Raw genomic sequence first — 26,718 nt, 5'->3', positions numbered from 1 at the left:
GATGTCACGTCACCACGATTATCGTTGTTAATCTTGCGATGATTCAAATTCCGTTCAAATTTCAATTTTTAAAATCAAGTCAAACAATTAAAGTTTTCAAAGGTCAAAACTAAAATGTTCTTAATATGACAATTACTTTATAAGACATATTGGTGGAGAAACCAACTCTTTACCAAATGTTTAAATGCACTAAACTAATTAAATCATTAGCTAAAACCATTAATTAAATGCCTTTTATGTTTTGAAAATTACTAAACTAAATTATTTTGGGTTGAAACCTTTTGTGGTTGTGACATAAGTTGTAACATCAATTTAGGTGCCACTTTGGTATTTTATTAATACTAAGATAATTAGGAACTAAATGAAAACAGTAAAGGAAAAATACATAAAAGGGGAAAAATTCAAAACCAAAAACAAAATAGAGTAAAAGCGCCCCCCCCCCCGCTGGGCTTCGGCCCACCCGGCCGGCCCACCCCACAACCCCCTGGCCTATATGGCCTCACACCTGAAACCCTAGCCCCCACGCACCACTCCCCCGTCGGCCCCCCACGCTCTCCCCCACGTTCCCCCTCTTGCTCCTCGCTCCTTCCCCCCCCCCCACGAACGGATCTGGATCGGGGGGCAACCGACGCCCCCGACCCCCCCACTGCCGCCGCGCACCATGGCGCCTCCACCCTCGTCGCCAAACCCCGACGCCGCCCGGTTCTGCCCCGCCGCTCGCCGGAGCCGCTCCACGTCGCCTCGCCTCCTCATCGGCTCCGTCAAGCCTCGCGGGACGTCCTCATCCGCTCCGTCGTCGGACCACCCCAACCTTCCCCGAGCCCGCTGCCCGTGCCCTACTCCCCCCCTGTGAGCTCCCCCTCTCCTTGTCCGTCGCCGCGGTCACCGCACTCTGCGCACGCCCCTGGCCATCGCCCTGTACGTGCGCCGCCCGTGCTCACCGCGGCCTCGTCTCGCCCGGCGTGCCGTCACGCCGAGCCGCACCCGCAGTGCTTCTCCTTCCCGGAGCGCTCGCACCTGCCGTGGCCCGCACCACCGCAGCCCCCTGATGCCTCCGACACGACCACCACAGCCCCCCCTTGCACGGTCCCGCGCTCGCATCAACCGCTCACCGTGCCTACCTCCGGCCGCCGGCGCCCGTTGCCGCACCACCCTGCTCCGGCTCGTCGTGGCCGGTGCTCCCCTTCCCTGGTGGGATCTGGTGTGCGGGCACCCCTTCGCCCGCACCCGTTAGCCCACACCCACTAAGGCCCCTAGGGCTAATGACATGTGGAGCCTATCCCCTGAAACGTTAAAAAAAGGAAATAAATTAATAAATAAAATAAATAATAATTAAAATGTTAATTAAATTAGATAATTAAAGGATTAATTAACTTAATTAATTCAAATTAGATTAACATAATCATTTAGTTAAAGCTAATTAACCCTGATTAGTTACTATGAGACTGACATGCGGGACCCACATGTCAGTTGACCAGTCAACGCCTTTGTTGACTGCTGACGTCATGCTGATGTCAGCATGCACTGTTCTGGATAATGTTGAATTTAAATAATTAAATAAATCCTAAAAATGAATTAAATCTTTTAAAATTAATATAAAATAAACCGTAGCTCGGATGGAAAAACTTTGTACATGAAAGTTACCCAGAACGACGAGACGAATCCGGATACGCAGCCCGTTCGTCCACCACACATCCCTAGCATAGCAAACATGCAACTTTTCCCTTCCGGTTCATCTGTCTGACAGACGCCCGGAACCGGGAATACTTTTCCGGATGTTTTCCCTCTTCGCCAGTACCGCCTAGCGCTGCGTTAGAACACTTCTAGCCCCGCTTATTGTCTTGTTATGCATATGTTTGCGTGTATTTACTGTTTCTTCCCCCTCTTCTCTCTGGTAGACTACGAGACCGACGCTGCTGCTGCCCAGTTCGACTACGGAGTTGACGACCCCTCTCTCTTGCCAGAGCAACCAGGCAAGCCCCCCCCCCTTGATCACCAGATATCGCCTACTCTCCTCTATACTACTTGCATTAGAGTAGTGTAGCATGTTACTGCTTTCCGTTATTCCTATCCTGATGCATAGCCTGCCTTTGCTACTTCTGTTGATACCTTTACCTGCATTCCTACTTGCCTAGTATAGGATGCTAGTATTTCCATCTGTGGCCCTACATTCTTGTCCGTCTGCTGTGCTATACTATCGGGCCGTGATCACTCGGGAGGTGATCACGGGTATATACTATATACTTATACATGATACATGTCGTGACTAAAGACGGGTCGGCTCGTAGGAGTGCCCGCGAGTGGATCTTTGAGGCGGAGCGACAGGGCAGGTTGAGACCGCCTAGGAGAGAGGTGGGCCTGGCCCTGTTCGGCGTCCGCGGATACTTAACATGCTTAACGAGATTTTGGTATTTGATCTGAGTTGGGTCGTTGACCCTATACACACTAACCGCCACGTGGGACAAGATATGGGCAACCGGCGTCGTGGTATCAGCCGAAGCATTTCGTGACATCAGCAACTGAGCGGCGCGCGCCGGTTTGGAACGTAAGCCTGCTCTTGTATTAAGGGGGCTAGTTCTGCTTCCGGCCGCCCACGCAACGTGCAGGTGTGCTAAGGGCGATGGGCCCAGACCCCTGTGCGCTTAGGTTTAGGCCGGCGTGCTGACCTCTCTGTTATGCCTAGGTGGGGCTGCGACGTGTTGATCTTCCGCGGCCGGGCATGACCCAGAAAAGTGTGTCCGGCCAAATGGGATCGAGCGTGTCGGGTAATGTGGTGCACCCCTGCAGGGAAGTTAATCTATTCGAATAGCCGTGATCTTCGGTAACAAGACGACTTGGAGTTGTACCTTGACCTTATGACAACTAGAACTGGATACTTAATAAAACACATCCTTCCAAGTGCTAGATACAACTCGGTGGTCACTCTCTAACAGGGCTACGAGGAGAGGATCGCCGGGTAGGATTATGCTATGCGATGCTACTTGGAGGACTTCAGTCTACTCTCTTCTACATGCTGCAAGACGGAGGCTGCCAGAAGCGTAGTCTTCGACAGGATTAGCTATCCCCCTCTTATTCTGGCATTCTGCAGTTCAGTCCACCGATATGGCCCTTTACACATATACCCATGCATATGTAGTGTACTCCTTGCTTGCGAGTACTTTGGATAAGTACTCACGGTTGCTTTCTCTCCCCCCTTTTTCCCCCTTTCCTTTCTACCTGGTTGTCGCAACCAGATGTCGGAGCCCAGGAGCCAGACGCCACCGTCGATGACGACTACTACACTGGAGGTGCCTACTACTACGTGCAGCCCGCTGACGACGACCAGGAGTAGTTAGGAGGATCCCAGGCAAGAGGCCTGCGCCTCTTTCGATCTGTATCCCAGTTGTGCTAGCCTTCTTAAGGCAAACTTGTTTAACTTATGTCTGTACTCAGATATTGTTGCTTCCGCTGACTCGTCTATGATCGAGCACTTGTATTCGAGCCCTCGAGGCCCCTGGCTTGTATTATGATGCTTGTATGACTTTTTTATGTTTTAGAGTTGTGTTGTGATATCTTCCCATGAGTTCCTGATCTTGATCGTACACGTTTGCGTGCATGATTAGTGTACGATTGAATCGGGGGCGTCACAACGAGCCGCTGTAGCGGCGCGCACCGAGGGAACAAGAAGGGGGGAGAGTGACCGGGGAGGGGGCATGGGCCGGCCTAGCTGGGCCACCTGGTGCGGGTGGGCCGAAGCCCAAGTGGGGCAGGGGCTTTCTCTCCCCTCTGCTTTTCCTTTTCTCCTTTTCTTTGCTTTTCTTTTTTTTCGCAGCTTTTGCATTTGCTTTTTAGACACTAATGACTTTGCAAAATTCTGCCACTGGCCAAGATAATTTCAAAGAATTATTATGCACTGCCACAAAAAGGTTGTGAGACTTTAGAAGCAGTTTGCAAATTTTATAATTTAATAAGGCATTTAAATTATTGCTTAGGTCACTGTTATAAGTAGTTTAGGCCACTTAAACACTTTGCGAAAATGTTGGTTCACCACCAATATTACTTGTGGGTTAGTTGGCACATGATGAACATTTTAGTTTTCATGTTTGAGCAATTTTGAATTTCACTCAGAAATTGAAATTGAATTCAACTGGAATTTGAAATGGAATATTGATTAAAGTGACTAAGCACTGTTATAGCAAAATGATTAGCTTGATCTCAGGGATTAGTGTAGCATCATTACACCGGGGTGTTACAATAACCCCTCTTTCTCCGTGCTTGGTCCAAACATTATAGTGGGGCATGAAACCAGACTCAAACAGGTGAACGTGAATGGTTCTTGATTTAGAGTAGTTCCTATCATTCTTACAGCCAGCACATGGACAAGACATAAAACCATCTGCCTGCTTGTTTACCTCAGCCGCAAGCAGAAAAGTACGCATGCCATTAGCAAACTGGGGAGAGCATCAATCATCGTACATCCATTGCCGGCTCACCTTCATTACACAGCACCAAAAAGACCAAATTAATACAAGTTCATACATAAAGTTCGTACACACTTATTCTCATAAAACAACATACAAACTCTCTAGCTAAAGCATTTAAATGCAACAACAAATGCGATCAAGATCGCAACTAACGGAACAATTGATCCAACAACATAATGATACCAAGCCTCACTATCAATGACATATTTTCTAATCTTTCTAATCTTCAAGCGCATTTTCTCCATCTTGATCTTGTGATCATCGACGACATCGGCAACATGCAACTCCAATTCCATCTTCTCCTCCTCAATTCTTTTAAACTTTTCTTTCAAATATTCGTTTTCATTTTCAACTAAATTTAACCTCTCGACAATAGGGTCGGTTGGAATTTCTGGTTCACATACCTTCTAGATAAAAATATCTATGTCAACTTGATGGGCATAATTTTTCATAAACACGAAATGCAACAAATAGTTATAAAAAAGAATATATATACCACATCTGAATCATAAACCGGACGAGGGCCGACGAGGACGGATATCAAAACCATGGCACTATGTATAACAAACAACGTACAGGTAAGATAATTATACAATTAACTACATATCTAAATCACACAAACATGATTATAAATATAAATAATATAAGAACAAGAGGCTCACCACAAGGTGGTGCCGACGATGGGACGGTGCGGGCGATCGATGGTGGTTAGGACGAAGACGGGAAGACATTAAGTAAACCACACCTACATATGCAAACTAAGAGTTATTTTAAGCTCAAATTGCATATAAATCAAATAAGCTACCACATATAATTCCTCCAAAACTAAAATCCACAAATCACTATACTTATAGAGCATTGCAAGAGCTGATTAGCAATGAGAGATGAAAGGACAAAGTTGCTAACCTTTGTGATCACTTGGATGGATGTGGTGCCTTCAAATCTTGACAAATTTTGTCAAAAATGGAGGATGAGCTTGAGAGGAGAGGAAGAAAACAGAGAGGAGAGGAAAGGGGGTGAACAGAGAGTTCGGGCTTGACGAAGGGGTTTATATAGGATGATCTTTAGTCCCGGTTGGTTACACGAACTGGGACTAAAGGTGCATCTATAGTCTCGGTTCGTGCCACGAACCGGACTAAAGGTGTTGGTGGGGCCGCAGCCTGCCACCACCTCTTTAGTCCCGGTTCGTGGCACGAACCGGGACTAATGAGCACCGCCCGCCTAGCCATTGAAACCGACACTAATGGTCACATTAGTGTCAGTTCGTTTACAAACCGGAACTAATGAGCTGAACATTAGGCCCTTTTTTTACTAGTGAGGGTGTGCGTGCATACGTTCATAGAGGTGAGTGTATGCGCGTATATATAAGCGCTTACGTCTGTATTGTGTTCAAAAGAACAAAAAAACTCCTCTCCTCTTTCCTCAGAAAAAGAAAAAAACTCCTCTCCTCTGTCATATCAAATGTCACACAATACTAACTAAGCAACTTACGAGCTGCCTTCTTTTTTGAGCTAACTCACGTCCTGACTAATTAAGGTCAACTCCATGTTCTTGCCACTCCGTATACCGTGCCAGCCAGAACGAGAAAATGGTCCGAATTTCTCACCACATCTCCCCGCTGCCCGCTGGCGATGGCCCCGACGTTGGACAGTAAGCCGATCGGCGAGAACCGCACCGCGTGCGTACAGTTGCACACACGAAGCTACTCCATCTGTTTCAAAATAGACGACTCAATTTTATACTAACTTTAGTACAAAGTTGGATCATCTATTTTGGAACGGAGGAAGTAGCTAGCTAGTACTTCCTCCGTCTCATAATATAAAAATATATTTTTAACTAGTGTAGTATAAAAAACGTGTTTATATTATGGGATAAACGGAATAGCATTTTAGGCCTGGGAGATGGCCGGGAGGCTGAGGCCGCGGATCAGGTTCATGGCGTCCTGGACAGTGAGAAGTGGCTCGTGTCCGGCCAGCCACCGCGAGGGAGTGGCGACAAGATCGGAGAAGACGAGACGAGCAACAGGGACAGTGGAAAGGATAGACAATTCTTGTCTGAGCTGGAGAACATGGTCGCCTTGTCCAGTTTTGTCCTCAGCCGACAAAATTAAATGAGCTACATCTGTCTCTCTTGCTGTTTGAGGATGTCCAGCTGTTCAGAGTATCTCGATGTCGTTCATAATCGTGCCCGCACACGCTTTACTTGCCGGTCCACTGCAGTAGTGTGAGTACACTCTACACACCAAGGAAGAGCACTGTGTAACACACATGAATGAGCACGCTACACGCACCGTACGACAGCGATGTACTACTCTCTCCGTTCCTAAATATATATACTTCCTCTGTTCACTTTTATAAGACCTTGAAGACATTTCAGACAATGTACAAAACAGCCCATTTTGAATTGTCTGAAATGACTTACAAAAGAGAACGGAGGGAGTAACAGATTTCAATTGAAACATAGAGGAAAAAGAATGAATCTACCCTCTAAAATACGTCTATATACATTCACATATATTTTGTATTAAAATCTCTAAAAAGAATCTTACATTTAGAAATGGAGGGAGTACACGTGTAGTTTGGGACGCCTAATCATCCTGAAAATGAAAAAGCCCTGGTCAATTGACTTTTCTCTCTCTCTCTCTCTCTCTCTCTCTCTCTCTCTGGCACGCGCGCTCTCTCCATCCTACCGCGTTCCTGACGCACGCCGCCGAACTACCCCAACCATCCCTCTAAGCGGCTTCATTTCTTCGGTGCCGATGGCGCACCCACCAACCTCCATTTTCTTGGAAATTCGCTGAAACATACATGAAAACTAAGTTGCCCTGAGAAGGGTTGTTGCCATTTTTTTAATAAAACATTAAGCACATAGTGACCTTTATTGGAAAACATTAAGCATTTACTAGCGTCTCAAAATAGATGCTTCGCAGTAGAAAGATTTTGCTACATGTGTAAAAAGCGACACTATGATATTTTCTCAGCTCTCGTTTGTACATGGGGACATCTTCATTGTCAAAAGTCACGGAAAGGACAAACCATTTCCTTCATAACTAGTGGAAGAATAAGTGGGGGCTAGCTGATGGTTCACCAAATCATGCCAAGGAAAGGACCGTGAATAGTTTCTTATTGGAATCCAAATAAATGGCCAATGGGCATCCGTCTCGGCCCCTCCTCCCCCTTTGAAGGTAAGAGTTCCTCCTAGCAATGTCTATGAGCTCCACTTTCGGTGTAGGGAAGATTGCAAGGAACCTTCATTTGAGGCTCTTCCACCGTTCATCATGATGAACAATTGTACGAATGATGGGTTTACAATGGTGCTGTCTTAAGAGTGACATATAGGATAAATATTTAAGTGGAGGAGAGAGAAATCATAAGAAAAGACTTGCATTCTTTTTAATTAATAGATGATCTTTAGCAACAATTGTCTCACCACATATTTAGGAATATCTAGTTATTGAAGATAAGACTAAGAATAACCCATTGTACATCAAAAAATACACAAGAGCTTTTAGGTGCTCCACACCCCTATTCAAATATTAATTTCAAAAATACCAAGAAAGTAAAAAATGGATTTTGGGGATAACAAACCCGAGTCCCCAATATCCTCCCGTGTGAAATTTTGTGAAAAAAATACCAGAAAATGTATGACAAAGAAAAAGTCTGACTTATGATCCATCCAAACTGTTTTTTCTATACATAGGATCTTTTTATAGTGAGAATATGTTTTTTGATATTTTTTTCACTGAACTTCACACGGGAGTAGATTGGGCACTCAGGTTTGATATCCCAAAATTCTAGTTTTTTTTTGAATTTTTCTGATTTATTTTTGAATTTAATACTCATATAGAGGGGTGGAGCACCCGAGTGCTTCAAATCCTCTTCCATTGTACAACATCTTTTATGTCTTATATATTATCTAGATTATGTGGTGGACATAATATAAAGACATCCTTATCAACCATTGCATATGCCTTTATCTCCCTCTCCCGTTGTGGGAGAATATCACATGATACTACCTCTTAGGTAATACCATTTCAAAAATAATAATTTTAAATTTTCAAAAATTCTGAAAAAAAATTGTGGGTGTTCACATCACATGAATGTACAATGTTAAAAAATTTAGGTCTAAAATCGAAATATACATTGAGAAACAAAAAAGACAAATCCAGCATGAATAGTGTCAAAAAGACAAAAGTCTTTTTTTCGCGAAAAAAAACAAAAGTCAAAACACCACTATTTACATCTGCATTTGTCCTTTTTTCTAAATGTGTATTTAGAATTTGTACCTGAATTTTTAGGGGTTGTATATTCATGCAATGTGAACATCCATACTTACTTTAGAATTTTTTGAAACATTTAAAATTGAGTTTTTTAAATGGTGGCATGGGACTATTTAGGAGGTGGTATCACCTTATACTCTCCCCTTCCATTGTTGGTGAGGAGACTCGAGGTGAGGCAAGTGATGTTGGTGCCATAACATTTAGGGGTGGGGAGTTTTTCTCTCTCTTTTTTTTTCCCGAGGAAACTCAGGTTTGTTTTAGGGGACGAAACTCAGGGTTATTGTTTGACTAAGAAAATTGGGCTAAAGTTGCTAGACAGGCTAGCCCAAAGCTTCCCAATACAGCCCGACGTTTTGATGGGCCGGTAACTCGGTAAGGCCGACACACTACACACCTAACCGCTTCCCTCCACACTCTCCATGGTCCACGCCGCCGTCCACCACCACCACCACCAAGCGCAATGGGCAAGACCAGGTCGGCGGCTCTGGACGGTTGCGGGAGGAAAGTCGGTGTTGGAGATGCCCTAACCACCTCCATTCCTCCGGTGCCGATGACGCACCCATCAACCTCCATTTTCATGGAATATCTCTGAAACACACATGGAAACCAAGTTGCAGCCATTTTTAACTTTTGATATAACATTAAGCATATGTTGACCTTTATTGGAAAACATTAAGCATTTATTGGCGTCTCAAAATAGATGCTTCATAGTAGAAAGATTATGCTACATGTGTAAAATACGACACTACGATATTGTCTCAGGTCTCATTTGTACATGGGGACATCTTCATTGTCAAAAGCCATGGAGAGGACAACACATTTCCTTCATAACTAGTGGAAGAATAAGTGGGGTCTAGCCGATGATTCACCGAATCATGCCAAGGAAAGGACCATGAATAATTTCTTATTGCAATCCACATGAATGGTCAATGTGCATCGGTCTCGGTCCCTCGTCTCCTTCCCTTTGAAGGTAAGAATTCCGACTAGTAATGTCTCTGAGCTCAAATGTCGTGTAGCCTTGTAGGAAAGATTGCAAGGAACCTTTTGTTGAGGCTCTTTCATCGTTCATCATGATGAAGAAGTGTACGAAGGACGGGTCATCTCCCTCTCCCACTACTGGAATCAGGGATTTTGCCCTTTGCCGTCGCTAGTTCAGCCGTACGTTTTGCCGTCTGCTGGCTGACGGCAAAGGCCTTTGCCGTCCACCATGGCGGACGGCAAAGAAGCTGATTCCAGTAGTGTCCCTTCATTGATGACGAGACTCGAGGTGATGTATGTGCCATCTATGGAGCCGGGGAGCTCCTCCCTTGTTTTTTTCTAAATGGACTCCATTATAAATCTAATGTCAGATTTTTTATCATGGCAAATTCGAACATTTTCATGGCAAATTATATGTTTCCAAGATGGCAAGCTCAGTTGGCGAGCATGACAAATCCACCTTAGTTCATCTTTTTTCCAGAAAATTCTAGTGCTTGCAAACTAAATTTTCATCATCGCACCAATATAAATTGCCACGAAAAACGTCAGATTTGCCATGACTAAAAAATGAATGTCAGTTTTTTAGTGTTTCGGAAAAAGTTAGGTGCCATAACATCGGGGTTGGGGAGTTTTTTTTTCTATCTTTTTGTCCTTGAGGAAACTCAGTTTTTTTAGGGGACGAAACTCAGGGATACTACTTGACTAAGAAAATTGGGCTAAAGTTGCGTTTTTTAGGGGTAACTGGGCTAAAGTTGCTAGATAGGCTAGCCCAAAGCTACCCAATACAGCCCGACGTCTTGATGGGCCGGTAAGGCCAACACACCACATTCCTAACCGCTTCCCTGCACACACACTCCACGGTCCACGCCGCCGTCCACCACCACCACCCAGCGCAATGGCCAAGACCAGGTCGGCGGCTCCGGCCCGCCCCTCCGCCGCCGCCACCTCCACCGCCGCAGCCACCGCCAGGATCTCCTTCCGCTCCCGCAAGATCGTCAAGACACCACCCGCCAAACCCCTCGCCGCGGCCACCCTGCCGCCGCCGGCGCCGCCCGCTCCGGTGCTGCCCGCGCTGTCCGCCCCGGGCGAGCTCGCGGCGGCGCTGCGCCACCTCGCGGCCGCCGACCCGCTCCTCTCCGAGGTCATCGCCTCCACCGACGCCCTGGCTTTCACCTCCTCCCCCTCCGTCCCCGCCTTCCACTCCCTCGCGCGCTCCATCCTCTACCAGCAGCTCGCCACCTCCGCCGCCGCCGCCATCTACGCCCGCTTCCTCGCGCTCCTCCCCTCCGCCGCCGACGGCTCCGTGAGCCCCGCGGCCGTGCTCGCCCTCGCCGCCGCCGACCTCCGCGCCATCGGCGTCTCCGGCCGCAAGGCCGCCTACCTGCACGACCTGGCCGCCAGGTTCGCGGCCGGGGACCTCTCCGAGTCCTCCGTCGCCGCCATGGGCGAGGACGCGCTCCTCGCCCAGCTCACCAGGGTCAAGGGCATCGGCGAGTGGACGGTCCACATGTTCATGATCTTCTCGCTGCACCGCCCCGACGTGCTGCCGTCCGGCGACCTCGGCGTGCGCAAGGGCGTGCAGGAGCTGTACAAGCTCAAGGGGCTGCCCAAGCCGGAGGAGATGGCCGCATTGTGCGAGCGCTGGCGCCCGTACCGGTCGGTCGGCGCCTGGTACATGTGGCGCCTCCTCGAGAGCAAGGGCGCCGCGGTGAAGAAGGCGAAGAAGGGCAATGCGAGCTCCTAGCTAGGTATGTGTCATCTATGGGTGATGCTAGTATGTATTTGTTGTACTCAAGCTGGTAAATTTAGATGGCAATGTGGCAGATGCTGCCTGGATTAATGAAGTATCATCGTGCGACATTGTGACTTGTGTGTCTTGCCTTGTTATCTTGATGGTTGTATCTTGATGTACTTGTCCTGCCTTGTTATCAATAAAATTTTAGTTTCATCCTGTTCTGATACTTGTAGAGAAGAGGGGAATTTTTATGGCTGGAATGGTATGGAATTGCGATATGTCCATGTCTGTGCACTGTAATCTTGTATCATTGTTCTTTTTTTTTTTGCGGGGGATCTTGTATCATTGTTCAGCCTTGACTTGATATATACAGCCCGTTGACACTTTCAATTTCTGGAATGATACTCGTTAAACTTGTTTTTTGACAGAATCATGATCGTATCTTAGCCAATCTGCAGGACTGTTCTTGATTCTACCGTAATACCGCCCTAGATTCTATGATGCTTAACAGCGAATTTTGGTGGGCTCAGATGTCGGTTATTCTTGCATTAGGTTCTTCCTGTGGTTCTTGAACAAAGTTTAGTGACCTCTCTTTTAGGAAAGTAGTGGTGACAAGGATTCTGTGTGCTTTCTGGACCTGTGGAGTCCAAATTGAACATGGTGGCCAGCTAAACCAGATCTCGGGGGCGACAAAATGCTACTGGTACGACTTCTTACAAATACCACAAATACATGAGTTTACATGATGATTTACTTGATGACTTGGTTCGAGGGGATAATGAACAACATGCAGTTCATGAAGCTAGATGATTATCTACAGCAACATAGAGACTTAACCTTGGACATAACCTAGTAATATTTTGTACACACAATATACAACTCCTTTTCTTCCTGCTATTCTAACCAATGCTGAATTGCCTTGCGCCCCCCTAGAACATCAGTCTATTCTTAAGAGATCTAGTTTGTACAACTTTGTTCACTGTCCACTGGAGTTTACACTGCTTCATCCTGAAAACATGAAGACACTTGGGCTGTAAGCTTATCTGAATTCTGAACACAAATACAGATACTCAAATAGTGTGGAGGCTTGTTCTTTCTTTCTTCTGTTTTGTTCTATGTGGGCATGAGGTTAGGTGAATGTGTGTGTAGATAGTGTGGAGCTGCACAAAATGTAGCAATAATCTGTAAAAAGACAGTCCTGTATGGTACTAAGGCGTACTTATATTGATCTCACTGCAAAACTGATAGCACATGGAGATAAAGACTGCAAGATCCATCCAAGTTTTTGTTATAGAAGTAGGGAAATTTTTCTGATAGTGTAGCTAGGATTAAACCACCGATAGATTGGACCACAATCCTTTGGCTAAGTGCCCAAGGATTGGTTGCAATTAAGCAGTTTGGCTCATAGAGTTCATGATGCCAGTCATCATGTATGCATGGTGGTAAACCTCTAAAGAAAATAAAAATACATAAATACCCCTGCATGATCTGCCTTGAGTTAAAACATCTATGGTAACAAGATGGTCCCAGCAAGTAGACAAATACAGCAGTAATTGGTATGCTTACGCTCAACTGAAACTTGCTACTAGAAACAGAGCATCTAATGTCTGTGCAGTTTTTGGTTGAGAATTATACCTTTTAGGTCCAGAAGCCCCGGGTCTTGTACTTGGGGAAGGGGATGCGTCCGTGCTCGATGTTCTTGACGTCGTCAACAAGGAACTGGAAGTGGCGGCGCACCTCCTCGGCGGACTTGGTGCCCCCCATGGCGCTGGCTACCTTCTCCCAGAGGTTGGGGGCGCCCATGCCGTAGTAGGCAAGCGCCTCCTCAAACATCTTGTTCTCCTTCTTGCTCCACTCCGAGTCTGAGCTCGGTGAGGACATCCTTGGAGCAGGTAAAGCTTCTCTTGTGGGATTCTACTGAGCTAATGCTTCCTGTATCTAGTATGTTGGCTCCTGGAAGTCCTTTGCTCTTGGAGAAGCTCTGGTGGTTTTGTTGGTGTCTCTGCTGTGAGGGCTGCTATTTATAGGCCCTGGGGGTGTGCCATGTCTCTCTCTGTAGGTTTAAACTTAGAAGGTGGCTGGGGAGATGACAACAAGGTTCTCGCAGGTTTTTTGAGTTGAAGACATAGAAAGCCTGTGTTGTGCGTGATGAAAAATTTAATTAGCATCACTTCACTGACAGCCTCCCTAAGTAATTAAGCCTTTTTGGCCCTGATGCGCATGAGGGCATTCCTGACGCATGACGTCTTGAGTTGTATCCAACATTATACACATCATCTGGATATTATAGCTGTAGAAACTGGATGCGTGCGCCCTCTCAGGCCATTGCTTCCAGCTAAGTAAAAACTGCCAGCTAGATGGCCTTTGCTCCAACTAGAGACCTGTGAAGCCTTTGGTGCTTGCTCACATGTCTCTCACTATGTTTGCAGTCTTCTACTTTTAACTTCTTTACCAAGTTAAAAAAAAAACTTTTTAACTTCTCCACCATGGCATCGCCGGATGGGTATGATTGCAGCTTTGTTGTGAGAAATTTTTGGCGTCGAATTTTTTGTTCTGTAACTAAATCCCCCATGGAAATCATGCGTCGATCGATATATTTGCTTTTTGGTATTCAGTTTTGAAATATTTGACCACGTGTGCTTGCTACATGGTTCCAAGTTTAACATTTTGACAGAGTGCAATCTGCTGTAGCAATTAGGCAGTGTGGATCGATGCATGCCACCTGTGTGCTCTGCGCACATCACCAAAGGAAGCATCCATCTCTGGATGCATGGCGATTTCTCGGCCGTGTGTGATGCTGACATGGATCGGCAGAGTGCTCATCGTAAGGCATGCGTCTCAGCCAATAGGCTGCAAGGCGCCCACGGGAGGAGGGGATACATGCTATTGATGCACAGGTGCACATACCCAAAAACCTCTGATCTCGATGCTCATTTCCAGCATTTTTCTGAAACCCCTCTAATCCAATGCTACGTACCAAGCGTGCACCCTCAGTGCCTAGCGGAGTTAATTACAAATTCATCTAAAAAAGTAGTACTATACATATCTCCGCTGACTGCGGTTTTGCGTCTCCTCTCTAAAGATAGTAATATTTCCTCTAATGGATAAAACTCATGTTCAATCGCAAATAAAAAAAAAGACTTTCAAAGCATGAAGAATAGTGCAAGTGTCTCAAAAAATAAATTAAGCATGCCTCTGAATCTTTCGTTCCATCGCCATCGATGATAGAGAAGTCTGGGGGGTTGCTCTCGTTCAAAAACGAATTTTGCTTGTCCATGCATTAGTGTAGGGAGGACCATGATTGTTTCATCCATTTGGGAGAGAAAAAGATCTAGGGATGTGGGCTAAGAACCCCCATTCTTTACATGTTGTGCGATCTCCGCCACCCGGTCGACAAACAGATCCCAAAGAGATGATGAACACCCCCGGGTTCCGGGGACCGAAGGAATTTATCTATCTTTTCCATTTCCAGTGGCGTTGGGAAGGGAATTGACAGAATGCCATCCAGCTGCTCCTTGCTTGCTGCATGCTCACGGAGTCCTGGGGTTTGCATCGGATGCACTGAACCAGGGGCGGCGGGTGCAACTTGCTTTTGATTCTTGGGGCGTGTGGACCGGTCCATCCATCCACCGGAGATCTATCCCCCGGAATGATGCAGGATTCCCCATCATATTTCGAACAATCGGAGCAAAGCTTTTCAGGAAGATGCTAGCTCATGTAAACTAGACTCATTGCATGTATTTCTGCCAGTATTTTCCTTTAAATTTCTGTTCTCGTATGGGACAAATTTTGTCAGTTCAGTATTGGGATACGTTCATGCACGGGTTAACTTCCAAATAACGGAATCACAGTAGGGATGCGTATATACATAGACGGCATATTCCTATAATTTTCGACATGATAGTATCTGATATAACCGGTGTTACAATTCGAGTATTGCTATATCTGATTAATAAATCATCAAGCAACCAATGGAGCCAACACCTTTGTTTGGAACGCAAGTGTTACTTCCTGGCGGGCTAGGCTAGTTTGACCGCACAGTGTTGTCTCTCTCGAGTGAAAAGGAGAGGGGCATCTCACTTTGTGCAAAATACGTTATCTTGCACACAAGAAGTAACTTTCTATCTACATGTATGTGTCTTTATTCTTGGAGAAAATTCATTCATGTGATGTTGAGGCTTGGGAACAGCCAGCCTGAATTTATACGATCGGTCAACTTGCCTCTCTCCATAACTAGATCCTTGGCTAGTACTACGAAGATCATCTTTTTCACAAAGTATATATTAAGCTAAGGTAAGCAGAGTAAAGTTGAAATGCTTTTGGGTTCTGTCTGAGCCATTATTAGTCGGTATATGGTATCTTGTTTGCCAGCTGCTTGAATGGCCGATCCCTATCTGTCGTTGCCAAGTAGCCTGGATTGGATTCTGCAGTGTGGCCGTTACTTCATCATCGGCTGGCCAGATTCCAAATCTTTGAGCTTAAAGCTCTAGGATCTAGTTTCTCTCACCCGATCAAGTTGCTGGAAGGGATTGGGAATCGGAATCCAGTCCAGGGCAATCTATCTCTTTGGCGGGCGTCGTAATGCTGGGGATTCAAAGCGAGCATTCTTTTTCCCTGAAAACGAAATAGTGACCTCCCGGCTTTCTCCTCTTCACATGGTACATGTGGCGCCTCCTAGGGAGCAAGGGCACCGCGGCGAAGAAGGTAAAGAGTCGCAATGCGAGCTCATAGCTAGGTACGTGTCATCTATGCGTGATGGTGATGCTAGTATGTATTTGTTGTACTCAAGCTGTTAAATTTATATGTCAATGCAGCAGATGCTACCTGGATTAGTGAAGTGTCATTTTGTGACCTTGTGACTTGTGTGTCTATGTGCACATTATGGTTGCTAACAAGGTTGTGTCTTGTTGTACTTGTCCTGTCTTCTAATCAATAAAATTTAGTTTCATCCTGTTCTGATACTTTTAGAGAAGAGGGAAATTTCTGTGGTTGGAAACATGGAATCGCCATATGCCCATGTCTGTGCACTGTAATCTTCTATCATTGTTCAGCCTTGACTTGATATACACAGTCTATTGAATTTGATTATACTCTACTTCCAGTTTCTGGAATGATACTCTTTATTCTTTTTTGACGGAATCATGATCGTATCTTAGCCAATCTGCACGACTGTTCTTGATTCTACCGTGATACCACCCTCGATTTAATGATGCTTAACAGTGAATTATTGGTGGGCTCAGATGTGGATTATTCTGGCATTAGGTTCTTCCTCTGGTTCTTGAACAAAGTTTAGTGACTTCTCTTTTAGGAAGGTAGTGGCGACAAGGATTCTGTGTGCTTTCTGGACCCGTGGAGTCCAAAGTCCAAACTGCACTTGGTGGCCAGCTAAACCAGATATTGAGGCGACAAAATGCGACAGGTACAACTTTTTACAAATAACACTAATACATGAGTTTACATGACAGCTTACTTGATGACTTGATTTGAACAGATAACAACACACAGATCATGAATGTAGACGAGAATCTACAACGACATAGAGACAGACTTAACCTTGGACATGACCTAACAATACTTTGTACACACAATAGACAATACTCATTTCCTTCCTGTTATTCTAACCAATGCTGGATTCCCTTGCTTACTCCTAGAACAATATTCCATTCTTACTTCTTAGAGATCTAGTTTGTACACCTTTGTTCACTGTCCACTGTCCACTGTCCACTGGAGCTTACACTGCTTCATCCTGAAAAGTTGAGAAAACACTTGCACTGTAAGCTTATCTGCTCTGAACACAAATACAGATACTCAAATATAAGAGGCTTATTCTATTTAGGCATGAGGTTGGGTCTTTCGGAATGGAATGGGTGTATAGACAGTTTGGAGCTGCACAAGATCTAGCAAAAATCTATATAAGAAATAGCCTTGCAAGCTGAAAGTACGAGGGGAGAAAGACTGCAAGATCCATTATAAGATTGTCTGATTGTTCTAATATTAAACCACCGGTGAATTGGGCCAGGGTCGCTTTAATTAAGCAGTTTTGGCTCATGGCTAGAGAGTTGTTCATGGTGCCAGTTGTCAACTTGTCATGCATGCTTGGTGGTAACCGGTAAGTAACCTCTAAAGAAAATGAAAAATACTTAAATACCCCTGCATGCTATGCCTTTGAAATTGAGTTCAAACATCTACTTTTCCCAGAAACCAGACAAATACAGTAGTAACTGCTATGCTTATGACCCCACAAAAAAAAACTGCTATGCTTATGCTCAACTGAAAACTTGTTAGAAGCAACGCATCCTATGTCTGTGAGAATTATACCTTTCAGGTCCAGAATCCTTGGGTCTTGTACTTGGGGAAGGGGATGCGGCCGTACTCTATGTTGTTGACGTCATCGATGAGGATCTGAAAGTGGCGGCGCACCTCCTCGGCGGACTTGGTGCCCCCCATGGCGCTGGCCACCTTGTCCCAGAGGTTGGGGGCGCCCTCGCCGTAGTAGGCGAGCGCCTCCTCGAACATCTTGTTCTCCTTCTTGCTCCACTCCGAGTCGGAGCTCGGCGAGGTGCTCCGAGACGATGACCCAGAAGACATCCTTTGGAGGAGGTAAAGCTTCCCTGGGGAGATTCTACTGAGCTAGTGCTAGCTTCTTGTATCTGATGTCTTGGAGAAGGTCTGGTGGTTTGGTTTGGTGTCTCTCTTTGCTGCGGGGGCTGCTATTTATAGGCGCTGGGGGTGTGTCATGTTTCTCTCTGTGGGTTAAAAGGTGGCTGGGGAGAGGACAACAAGGTTCTTGCAGTTTTTTCGAGCTAGGGATCAGACATGGGAAGGAAGCGTGTGGTGTGTGTGATGAAAATTTTAAGTGACAGTCTGTTTGAGTAATTAATGGGTCCGTCCAGATGCACATCAGGGCAGGCATTCCCAATGCATGGTATCTGGGGTTGTATCCAACATTATACACATCATCTAGTTTAGATATTTTATAGCTGTAGAAATCAACTCTCGAATTCGTCGTATCTGAATCTGAATACGTGGTTCAGCTTGGTTTCATGCAGTTTGTTCATGGTTCATGAAAAAACATGTTGATGAGATACTTATACCTGACCACACGCATGCTTCTTGGTTCCAGAAACACTTCTACACACGGCGCCAGCTGTGGCCATTACACAGCATGGATGGATGGATGCTGCGTGCTCTGCTCACATCACCAACGGAAGCATGACGATATCTCAGCTGTGTGTGTGCTGACATTTGTCGGCAGAGAGCTCCTTTTAAGGCATGCACACATCGTCCAATAGGCCGCAAGGTGCCCACAGGAGAACAGAGCTGTCAAGGTGCGCAGCCCAAAAACCTGTGATCTCGATGCTCATTTCCATTAGTTTTCTGAAACCCCTCTGATCGAATGCTACACAAGCATGTCATGCATGCATCCTCATATATAGCCTATCTGAGCTAACCACCATTTCACCTAAAAGTAGTTCTACCATGCCCCAGAAAACTGTGAATTAAAGCATGGATTAAGCATGTCTGAATCTTTTATTACATTATCAGTGATGGAGTATCCTAGGTTTTTGTAACAGCGTTAGAGAAATCGTCTAAAGAAATATTTTTGCATTGTTCAGAAAGGCATCTCGAAATTCAGAGATAGTGTTTTGCTTCTCCATGCATTAGTTTAGGGAGCACCATGACTGATTCTTCCATTTGAGAGAGAGAAGGCGGCAGGGATGTGGGCTAAGAGCCTCCATTCTTTACATGCTGCGCCATCTCCACCACCCGGTCGACGAACAGATTCCAAAGAGACGATGAACACCCTCTGGGTCTGGGGACCGAACGAATATATCTATCTCGATATGTGTATCTTTCCATCTCCAATGGCCTTGGAAAGGAATTGACAGAATGCAATCCTGCTCCTGGCTCCTTGCTCACGGAGTCCTGGGATTTGCATCGGATGCACTGGACCGGGGCAGCGGGCGCAACTTGCTTTGATTCTTGCGGGCGTGTGGACTGGTCCACACCATCTGTCCATCGGAGATCTCTCCCCCTGGAATCATATCTGCTTAAAAGCCATGGGAAAGATGCAGGATTCCCCGTCATATTTCGAACAATCGGAGCAAAGCTTTTCAGGAAGATGCTAGCTCATTTTAAACTAGATTCATTTCATGTATTTCCGCGAGCATTCTCCTTTAGATTTCCGTTCTTCTAAGGGACATGTTTTGTCACTTCGGTACTGTGACGTGTTCATGCACGGGTTAACTCCCAAATAATGGCATCACAGTACGTATGTGTATATACATATATGACATATTCCTATATTATTAAACATGATCATATCTGATATAATCGTTGTTACAATTCAAGTATTGCTGTATAGTATCTGATTAATAAATCATCAAGCAAGCGATGTTGGGATTTCTAGCCGTACAGATGGAGCGAACACGTTTGTTTGGAATGCAACATGTTGCCCCCTGGCGGGCTAGGCTAGTTTGATCACGCAGTGGTGTCTCCCTCGACTGGAAAGGCAGATGGGTAGACAAAAGGTGAAGGGGCATCTCATGCTGTGCAGAATACGTTATCTTGCACACAAGAACTAACTTTCTATCTACATGTATGTGTTTTTATTCTTGGAGAAAATTCATTCATGTGATGTTGAGGCCTGGGAATAGCCAGCCTGAATTTATACCAACGGTCAACTTGCCTCTCCCCATAACTAGATCCTTGGCTAGTACTACAAACATCATCTCTTTCACAAAGTATATTACTCCCTTCGATCCATATTAATTGTACTAAATCAGCGACAATTAATATGATTAGAGGGAGTATAGAGTAAGCAGAGCAAAGTAGGAATGCTTTTGGGCTCTGTCTGAGCCATCGTTAGTTGGTATATGGTATCTTGTTTGCCAGCTGCTTGAATGACTGATCCCTATCTATGGTTGCCAAGTAGCCTGAATTGGATTCCGCCCTGTGGCCGTCACTGCATCATCAGCTGGCCAGATTCCAAATCTTTAAGCCCAAAAGCTCTGGGATCTGGATTCTCTCCCCCGGTCAAGTTGCTGGAGGATATCGGGAATCGGAATCCAGTCCAGGGCGATCTATCTCTCTGGCGGGCGTCACGATGCTGGGGATTCAAAGCGAGCTTTCTTTTCCCCTGAAAAGGAAATGGTGAGCCCGGCTTTCTCCTCTTCACAAGGTACATGTGGTGCCTACTGGAGAGCAAGGACGCCGCGGCAAAGAAAGTGAAGGGCAATGCGAGCTGACAGCTAGGTACGTGTCATCAATGTGTGATGGTGATGCTAGTATGTATTGTTGTATTCAAGCTTTTATTAAATTTAGATGACAATGTGTTCCTGCAAAAATAAATAAATTAGATGACAATGTGGCAGATGCTGCTTAGATTAGTGAAATATTTTGGGCAACCTTGTGACTTGTGTGTCTATGTGCACATTATCGTTGCTAATATGGTTGTATCTTGATGTACATGTCCTGCCTTGTTATCAACAAAATTTAATTTCATCCTGTCCTGATACTTGTAGAGAAGAGGGAAATTTCTGTTGATGGAATTATAAATGAACCCCCGTATGTCCATGTCTGTGCACATTGATCTTATATCATTGTTTCAGCCTTCACTCGATATATACAGCCTGCTGAGCTTGATTATAATACTCGCCACTTCTTTTTGACGGAATCATGATAGTATCTTAGCCAATCTGCAGGACTGTTCTTGATTCTACCGTAATACCAACCTCTATTCGAGGATGCTTAACAGCGAATATTGGTGGGCTCAGATGTAGATTATTCTGGCATCAGGTTCTTCCTGTGGTTCTTGAACAAAGTTTAGTGGCTTCTCTTTTAGGAAGGTAGTGGTGACAAGGATTCTGTGTGCTATCTGAACCCTGTGGAGTCCAAACTGAACATGGTGGCCAGCTAAACCAGATATCGTAGGCGACAAAATGCCACAGGTACGACTTCTTACAAATAACACGAATACATGTTTTTTTTCATAAATACATGAATTTACATGACAGTTTACTTGACGACTTAGTTCGAGGGGATAATGAACAACACACAGTTCATGAATGTAGACGAGAATCTACAACAACATAGGGACAGACTTAACCTTGGACATAACGTAACTATATTTTGTACACACAATCGACAATATCACTTCCCTTCCTGTTATTCTAACCAATGCTGGATTGCCTTGCTTCCCCCTAGAACAACAGTCCATCCTTGCTTCTTAGAGATCTAGTTTGTACAACTTTGTTCACTGTCCACTGGAGCTCTTACACTGCTTGGTCCTGAAAAGTTGAGAAAACATTTTTACTGTAAGCTTATCTGAACTCTGAACACAAATGCTCAAATAGAAGAGACTTGCTCTTTCTTTCTTTTATTTTGTTCTATGTAGGCATGAGGTTAGGAAGATGCATCCAAGCTTTTGTTTTGGAAAGTAGGGAAATTGTCTAATTGTGCTAAGGTTAAACACCAATACATTGGGCCAGGGTGGCTGCAATTAAGCAGTTTGGCTCATAGAGTTGATGGTGCCAGTCATCATGCATGCATGGTGATAAGTATTTTCAGCACCTGGGTGCCCCTACACCCTCTATGAACAGTAATTCAAAACAAATTCAAAAAAAATCTGAAACTTTGGTACATCAAATATGATCAAACTTTTGATGATCTTGCAAAGTTTTAATTTTAACTAAAAAAAACATCTCATGAGCCCTCACCTAAAAAAACAAAATCACTGTTCAAAGTTTATGTACATTATTTAGCAGTGATTTTGTTTTTTTGGTGAGGGATCCATGAAGGTTATTTGTTTCTGAAACTTTGCAAGATATCAAATCTTTGATCATGTTTGGTCCCTGAAAGTTTCAAATATTTTTTATTTTTCTGAATTTTTTACAAATTTATTGTTCGTGAGGGTGTAGGGGCACCCGGGAGCTGTTGCACCTTTCTCGTTAAGAAAACATCTATTATGCTAACGACAAAGTCATGCCTAGCATACTTTTCTCAGGAAGCAGACAAATACAGCAGTAACTGGTACGCTTATGCTCAACTGAAAACTTTGTTAACATCAGAGTATCCTATGTCTGTTGAGAACTATACCTTTTACTAGGTCCAGAATCCTTGGGTCTTGTACTTAGGGAAGGGGATGCGACCGTGCTCGATGTTGTTGACGTCGTCGACGAGGAACTGGAAGTGGCGGCGCACCTCCTCAGTGGACTTGGTGCCCCCCATGGCGCTGGCCACCTTCTCGCAGAGGTTGGGGGCGCCCACACCGTAGTAGGCCAGCGCCTCCTCGAACATCTTGTTCTCCTTCTTGCTCCACTCCGAGTCCGAGCTCGGCGAGTTGCTCCGAGACGACGACCCAGAAGACATCTTCAGGTGAGATGTGATGCTCTACTCGAACTAACGCTGGCTTTCTTGTGTCTGGTGTGCTGGGGTGGGGGGGTCTCCTGGAAGTCCTTTGCTCTTGGAGAAGCTCTGGTGGTTTGGTTTGGTTTGGTGTCTTCCTTTGCTGCGGGGGCTGGTATTTATAGGCCCTGGGGGTGTCGTGTCTCTCTCTGTGGGTTAAAAGGTGGCTGAGGAGAGGATAACATGGTTGGTTCTCGCAGGTTTTCTGAGCTAGCTAGGGACATAGAAAGCCTGTGTAATTAAGCATTTTTGGGCCCAGATGTGCATGAGGGCATTCCTAAGACGTCTGGAGTCATATCCAACATTACACACATCTTCTAGATATCATAGCTGTAGAAACTGGATGCATCGGCCCTCTCAGGCCATTGCCTCCAGCTAAGTAAAAATTACCAGCTAGCTAGTCTTTGCTCCAAGCAGAAACCTGTGAAGCCTTTGGTGCTTTGCACGATGGCAGCTTTGATGCAAGCAATTTTCAGCGTCGAATTTTCTGTTCCATAACTAAATCCCTTGTGAAAATCATGTGTCGATGGCTGTATTTCCTTTTTGGTATTCAGTTTTGAAATACCTGACCATGTCTACTTGCTACGTGGTTCCAAATTTGACATTTTGACACAGAGTGCTAGCTGCTGTAGCAATTAAGCAGCGTGGATCGATGCATGCCGCCTGCACCAACGGAAGCATCTCATCTCTGGATGCATGGTGACGTCTCGGCCGTGTGTGATCCTGACATGGGTCGACAGAGAGCTCTTCGTAAGCCGTGCGTATCAGCCAATAGGCCGCAAGGCGCCACGAGAGGAAGGGGTACGTGCTACTGCTATTCCTATCCAGAAGAGAGATGCACAGGTGCGCACACCCAATAACCTCTGATCTTGGTGCTCATTTCCATCATTTTTCTGAAACCCCTCTAATCCAATGCTAAGTACCAAGTGTGCACCCTCATAGCCTATCCGAGTTAATTACCAATTCATCTAAAAAGATAATACTGCCTCCGTCCCATAATATAAGAGCGTTTTTTACACTAGTGTAGTGTAAAAAATGCTGTTATATTATGGGACAGAGGGAGTACTATACATATCTCAGGAGACTGCGGTTTTGCATCTCCTCTCTGAAGATTGTAATATTTCCTCATGTTCAATCGCAAAAGTCATGTTCAATCACAAAACAGAAAGACATCCAAAGCACGAAGCATAGTGCAATTGTCTCAATTATTTTTTTGCATGCCTCTGAATCTTCCAGTCCGTCTCCATCGATGATACAGAAGTCCGGGGGGTTGCCCTGGCTCAAAAACGATTTTTTCTTGTCCATGCATTAGTTTAGGGATGTGGGCTAAGAATCTCCATTCTTTACATGTCGCGTGATCTCCACCACCCGGTCGACAAACAGATCCCAAAGAGACGATGAACACCCTCAGGCTCTGGGGACCGAAGGAATATATATCTACCTTTCCATCTCCCATGGCCTTGGAAAGCGAATTGACAGAATGCCATCCTGCTGCTGCATGCTCATCGAGTCCTGGGGTTTGCATTGGATTCCCTGAACCGGGGGGCGGCAGGCGCAACTTGCGTTTGATTCTTGGGGCGTGTTCACCGGTCCATCCATCCACCGGAGATCTCTCCCCCGGAATCATATCTGCGTAAAAGCCATAGCAAAGATGCAGGATTCCCCGTTATATTTTGAACAATCGGAGCAAAGCATTTCAAGAAGATTCTAGCTCATGTAAACTAGACTCCCTTCATGTATTTCTGGGAGCATTTTCCTTTAGATTTCTGTTCTCGTACGGGACAGATTTTGTCAGTTTAGTATCGTGACACGTTCATGCACGGGTTAACTTCCAAATAACGGCATCACAGTACGTATGCATATATTAGTGGCATAGCTTGCGGGGGATTACTGAGGGGGAAAATAGCCATATATAATTTTCTGAAGAGGCCAAATACTCTATTTCTCCTAATTTGCCCATCCTAAACAGTGTTTCTTCACAAAATATCAATGGGCTGGGGGCCATGGCCCCTGCATCACAACACATAGCTCCGCCAGTGTACATACACAACATATTCCTATATTTTTAAACATGGTAGTATCTGATATAACCAGTGTTACAATTTGAGTATTGCTGTAGTATTTGATTAATAAACCATCAAGCAATAAATGTAGGGATTTCTAGTCGTACGGATGGAGCCAACACGTTTGTTTGGAACGTGTGTGTTGCTCCCTGGCGGGCGAGGCTAGTTTGACCACACCGTGTTGTCTCCCTCGATTGAAAAGGCATATATAGGCAGATAAAAGGAGAGGGGGCATCTCATGCTGTGCAAAATACATTATCTTGCGCACAAGAACAAACTTTCTATCTACATGTATATGTTTTTATTCTTGGAGAAAATTCATTCATGTGATGTTGAAGCTTGGGAATAGCCAGCTTGCCTCTCTCCATAAGTAGATCCTTGGACCTTGGCTAGTACAACAAACATCATCTCTTTCACAAAGTATTATTATTAAAGTAAGCAGAGCAAAGTGGGAATGCATTTGGGCTCTGTCTGGGCCATCGTTAGTTGGTACTCCCTCTGTCCTATAAAAACATTTTTGACACTACACTAGTGTAAAAAAGTGTTCTTATATTATGGGACGGAGGGAGTATATGGTATCTTGTTTGCCAGATTCTTGAATGCCGGGCTTTGTTAGCTTTTTGGATCCGATTTTCCTTATAAACTGATCATCTCTCTTCTTCTTAGTGAAATGCAGGAACCCCCTGCCCTCACATGAGGTTCTTCAAAAAAGATGCTTGAATGACTGATCCCTATCTATCATTGCATGTAGCCTGGATTGGATTCCGCCCTGTAGCCTCCACTGCATCATCGGCTGGCCAGATTTCAAATCATTGAGCCCAAAAGCTCTGGGATCCGGATTCTCTCCCCCGGTCAAGTTGCTGAAGAAGATTGGGAATCAGAATCCAGTCCAGGGCGATCTATCTCTCTGGTGGGCGTCACAATGCTGGGGATTCAGAGCGAGCTTTCTTTTCCTCTGAAAAGGAAATGGTGACCACCCGGCTTTCTCCTCCTCACAAGGTACATGTGGCGCCTCCTGGAGATCAAGCGTGCCGCTTCAAAGAAGGTGAAGGACAATGCGAGCTCATATCTAGGTATGTGTTTAATAATGTGTGATAGTGATGCTAGTATGTATTGTTGTATTCAAGCTGTTAAATTTAGATGACACTGTGGCAGATGCTGCCTAGATTAGTTTAGTATTTGGGTTGCTAATATGATTGTATCTTGATGTACTTGTCCTGCCTTGTTATCAATAAAATTTAGTTTCATCATGTCCTGAACTCCTAATACTTGTAGAGAAAGAGGGAAATTTCTTTGAATGGAAGTATATGGAATCGCTCTATGTCCATGTCTTTGCACCATGATCTTCTATCATTGTTCAGCCTTGACTGATATACACAGCCTTTTTTGACAGAATCATGATCGTGTCTTGCAGCGGCCGTATCACCGTAGCGGCCGACAGGGAGCAGAACGGCGGCACAACGCCGTTCGGCGCCGCCCAAACCCCCTGGTGGCTCCGCGTGGCCGTTTCCTTGCCAGCGCACGCATGCAGCACCGTCGCCGTGGCGCGGCACGCGCAGAGCGCGCTCCCTGCCGCCGACGGGCCCGCGCCACCCCGTTCCGTCGAGCTCCCCCTAAACAACCCAATCCCGACGCGATTAGCATCGAAACGGAACCAGGGAGCATCCACGACGACGCTCAACCTCTGAACCCTCCCGTGCAACCACTGCGCCACCGTAATCACCTCGCCGGAGAACCCCGTTCTCGACAACCGCCTCGGGGCGGCTATATATAGCACCCCGAGCTTGCTCTCGC

The 26,718-nt window shown here is 45.4% G+C and overlaps 4 protein-coding genes across 4 annotated transcripts; 1 reads left to right on the top strand and 3 right to left on the bottom strand.

The window, feature by feature from the left end:
- Nucleotides 1-10,552: 10,552 nt before the first annotated feature.
- LOC123146647 (alkylbase DNA glycosidase-like protein mag2) lies at nt 10,553-11,671 on the top strand. The gene has a single exon (XM_044566099.1). The coding sequence runs from the start codon at nt 10,616-10,618 to the stop codon at nt 11,462-11,464; it is 849 nt and encodes a 282-aa protein (XP_044422034.1). The 5' UTR covers nt 10,553-10,615; the 3' UTR covers nt 11,465-11,671.
- A 1,403-nt stretch (nt 11,672-13,074) lies between these two features.
- LOC123146695 (protein RADIALIS-like 3) lies at nt 13,075-13,433 on the bottom strand. Its single transcript, XM_044566102.1, has one exon. The coding sequence runs from the start codon at nt 13,334-13,336 to the stop codon at nt 13,094-13,096; it is 243 nt and encodes an 80-aa protein (XP_044422037.1). The 5' UTR covers nt 13,337-13,433; the 3' UTR covers nt 13,075-13,093.
- Nucleotides 13,434-16,883: 3,450 nt separating this feature from the next.
- LOC123146663 (protein RADIALIS-like 3) lies at nt 16,884-18,127 on the bottom strand. Its single transcript, XM_044566100.1, has 2 exons — nt 17,774-18,127; nt 16,884-17,201 (listed from the first exon to the last, which is right to left on the bottom strand). The coding sequence occupies exon 1, from the start codon at nt 18,041-18,043 to the stop codon at nt 17,777-17,779; it is 267 nt and encodes an 88-aa protein (XP_044422035.1). The 5' UTR covers nt 18,044-18,127; the 3' UTR covers nt 16,884-17,201; nt 17,774-17,776.
- A 4,209-nt stretch (nt 18,128-22,336) lies between these two features.
- LOC123146679 (protein RADIALIS-like 3) lies at nt 22,337-22,935 on the bottom strand. Its single transcript, XM_044566101.1, has one exon. It carries the CDS (start codon nt 22,823-22,825, stop codon nt 22,559-22,561), a length of 267 nt encoding a protein of 88 aa, XP_044422036.1. The 5' UTR covers nt 22,826-22,935; the 3' UTR covers nt 22,337-22,558.
- Between the last annotated feature and the right edge of the window lie 3,783 nt (nt 22,936-26,718).

The sequence above is a fragment of the Triticum aestivum genome, chromosome 1B (assembly GCF_018294505.1).
Source record: "Triticum aestivum cultivar Chinese Spring chromosome 1B, IWGSC CS RefSeq v2.1, whole genome shotgun sequence".
NCBI classification, from domain to species: domain Eukaryota; kingdom Viridiplantae; phylum Streptophyta; class Magnoliopsida; order Poales; family Poaceae; genus Triticum; species Triticum aestivum.
Note: the sequence above shows the minus strand (reverse complement) of the source record. Positions and strands in the feature narration are given on the sequence as shown.

What these genes read in the sequence shown, in the direction of transcription:
- LOC123146679 (XM_044566101.1), bottom strand. Translation starts at nt 22,825, where the DNA reads ATGTCTTCTGGGTCGTCGTCTCGGAGCAACTCGCCGAGCTCGGACTCG.
- LOC123146695 (XM_044566102.1), bottom strand. Translation starts at nt 13,336, where the DNA reads ATGTCCTCACCGAGCTCAGACTCGGAGTGGAGCAAGAAGGAGAACAAG.
- LOC123146647 (XM_044566099.1), top strand. Translation starts at nt 10,616, where the DNA reads ATGGCCAAGACCAGGTCGGCGGCTCCGGCCCGCCCCTCCGCCGCCGCC.
- LOC123146663 (XM_044566100.1), bottom strand. Translation starts at nt 18,043, where the DNA reads ATGTCTTCTGGGTCATCGTCTCGGAGCACCTCGCCGAGCTCCGACTCG.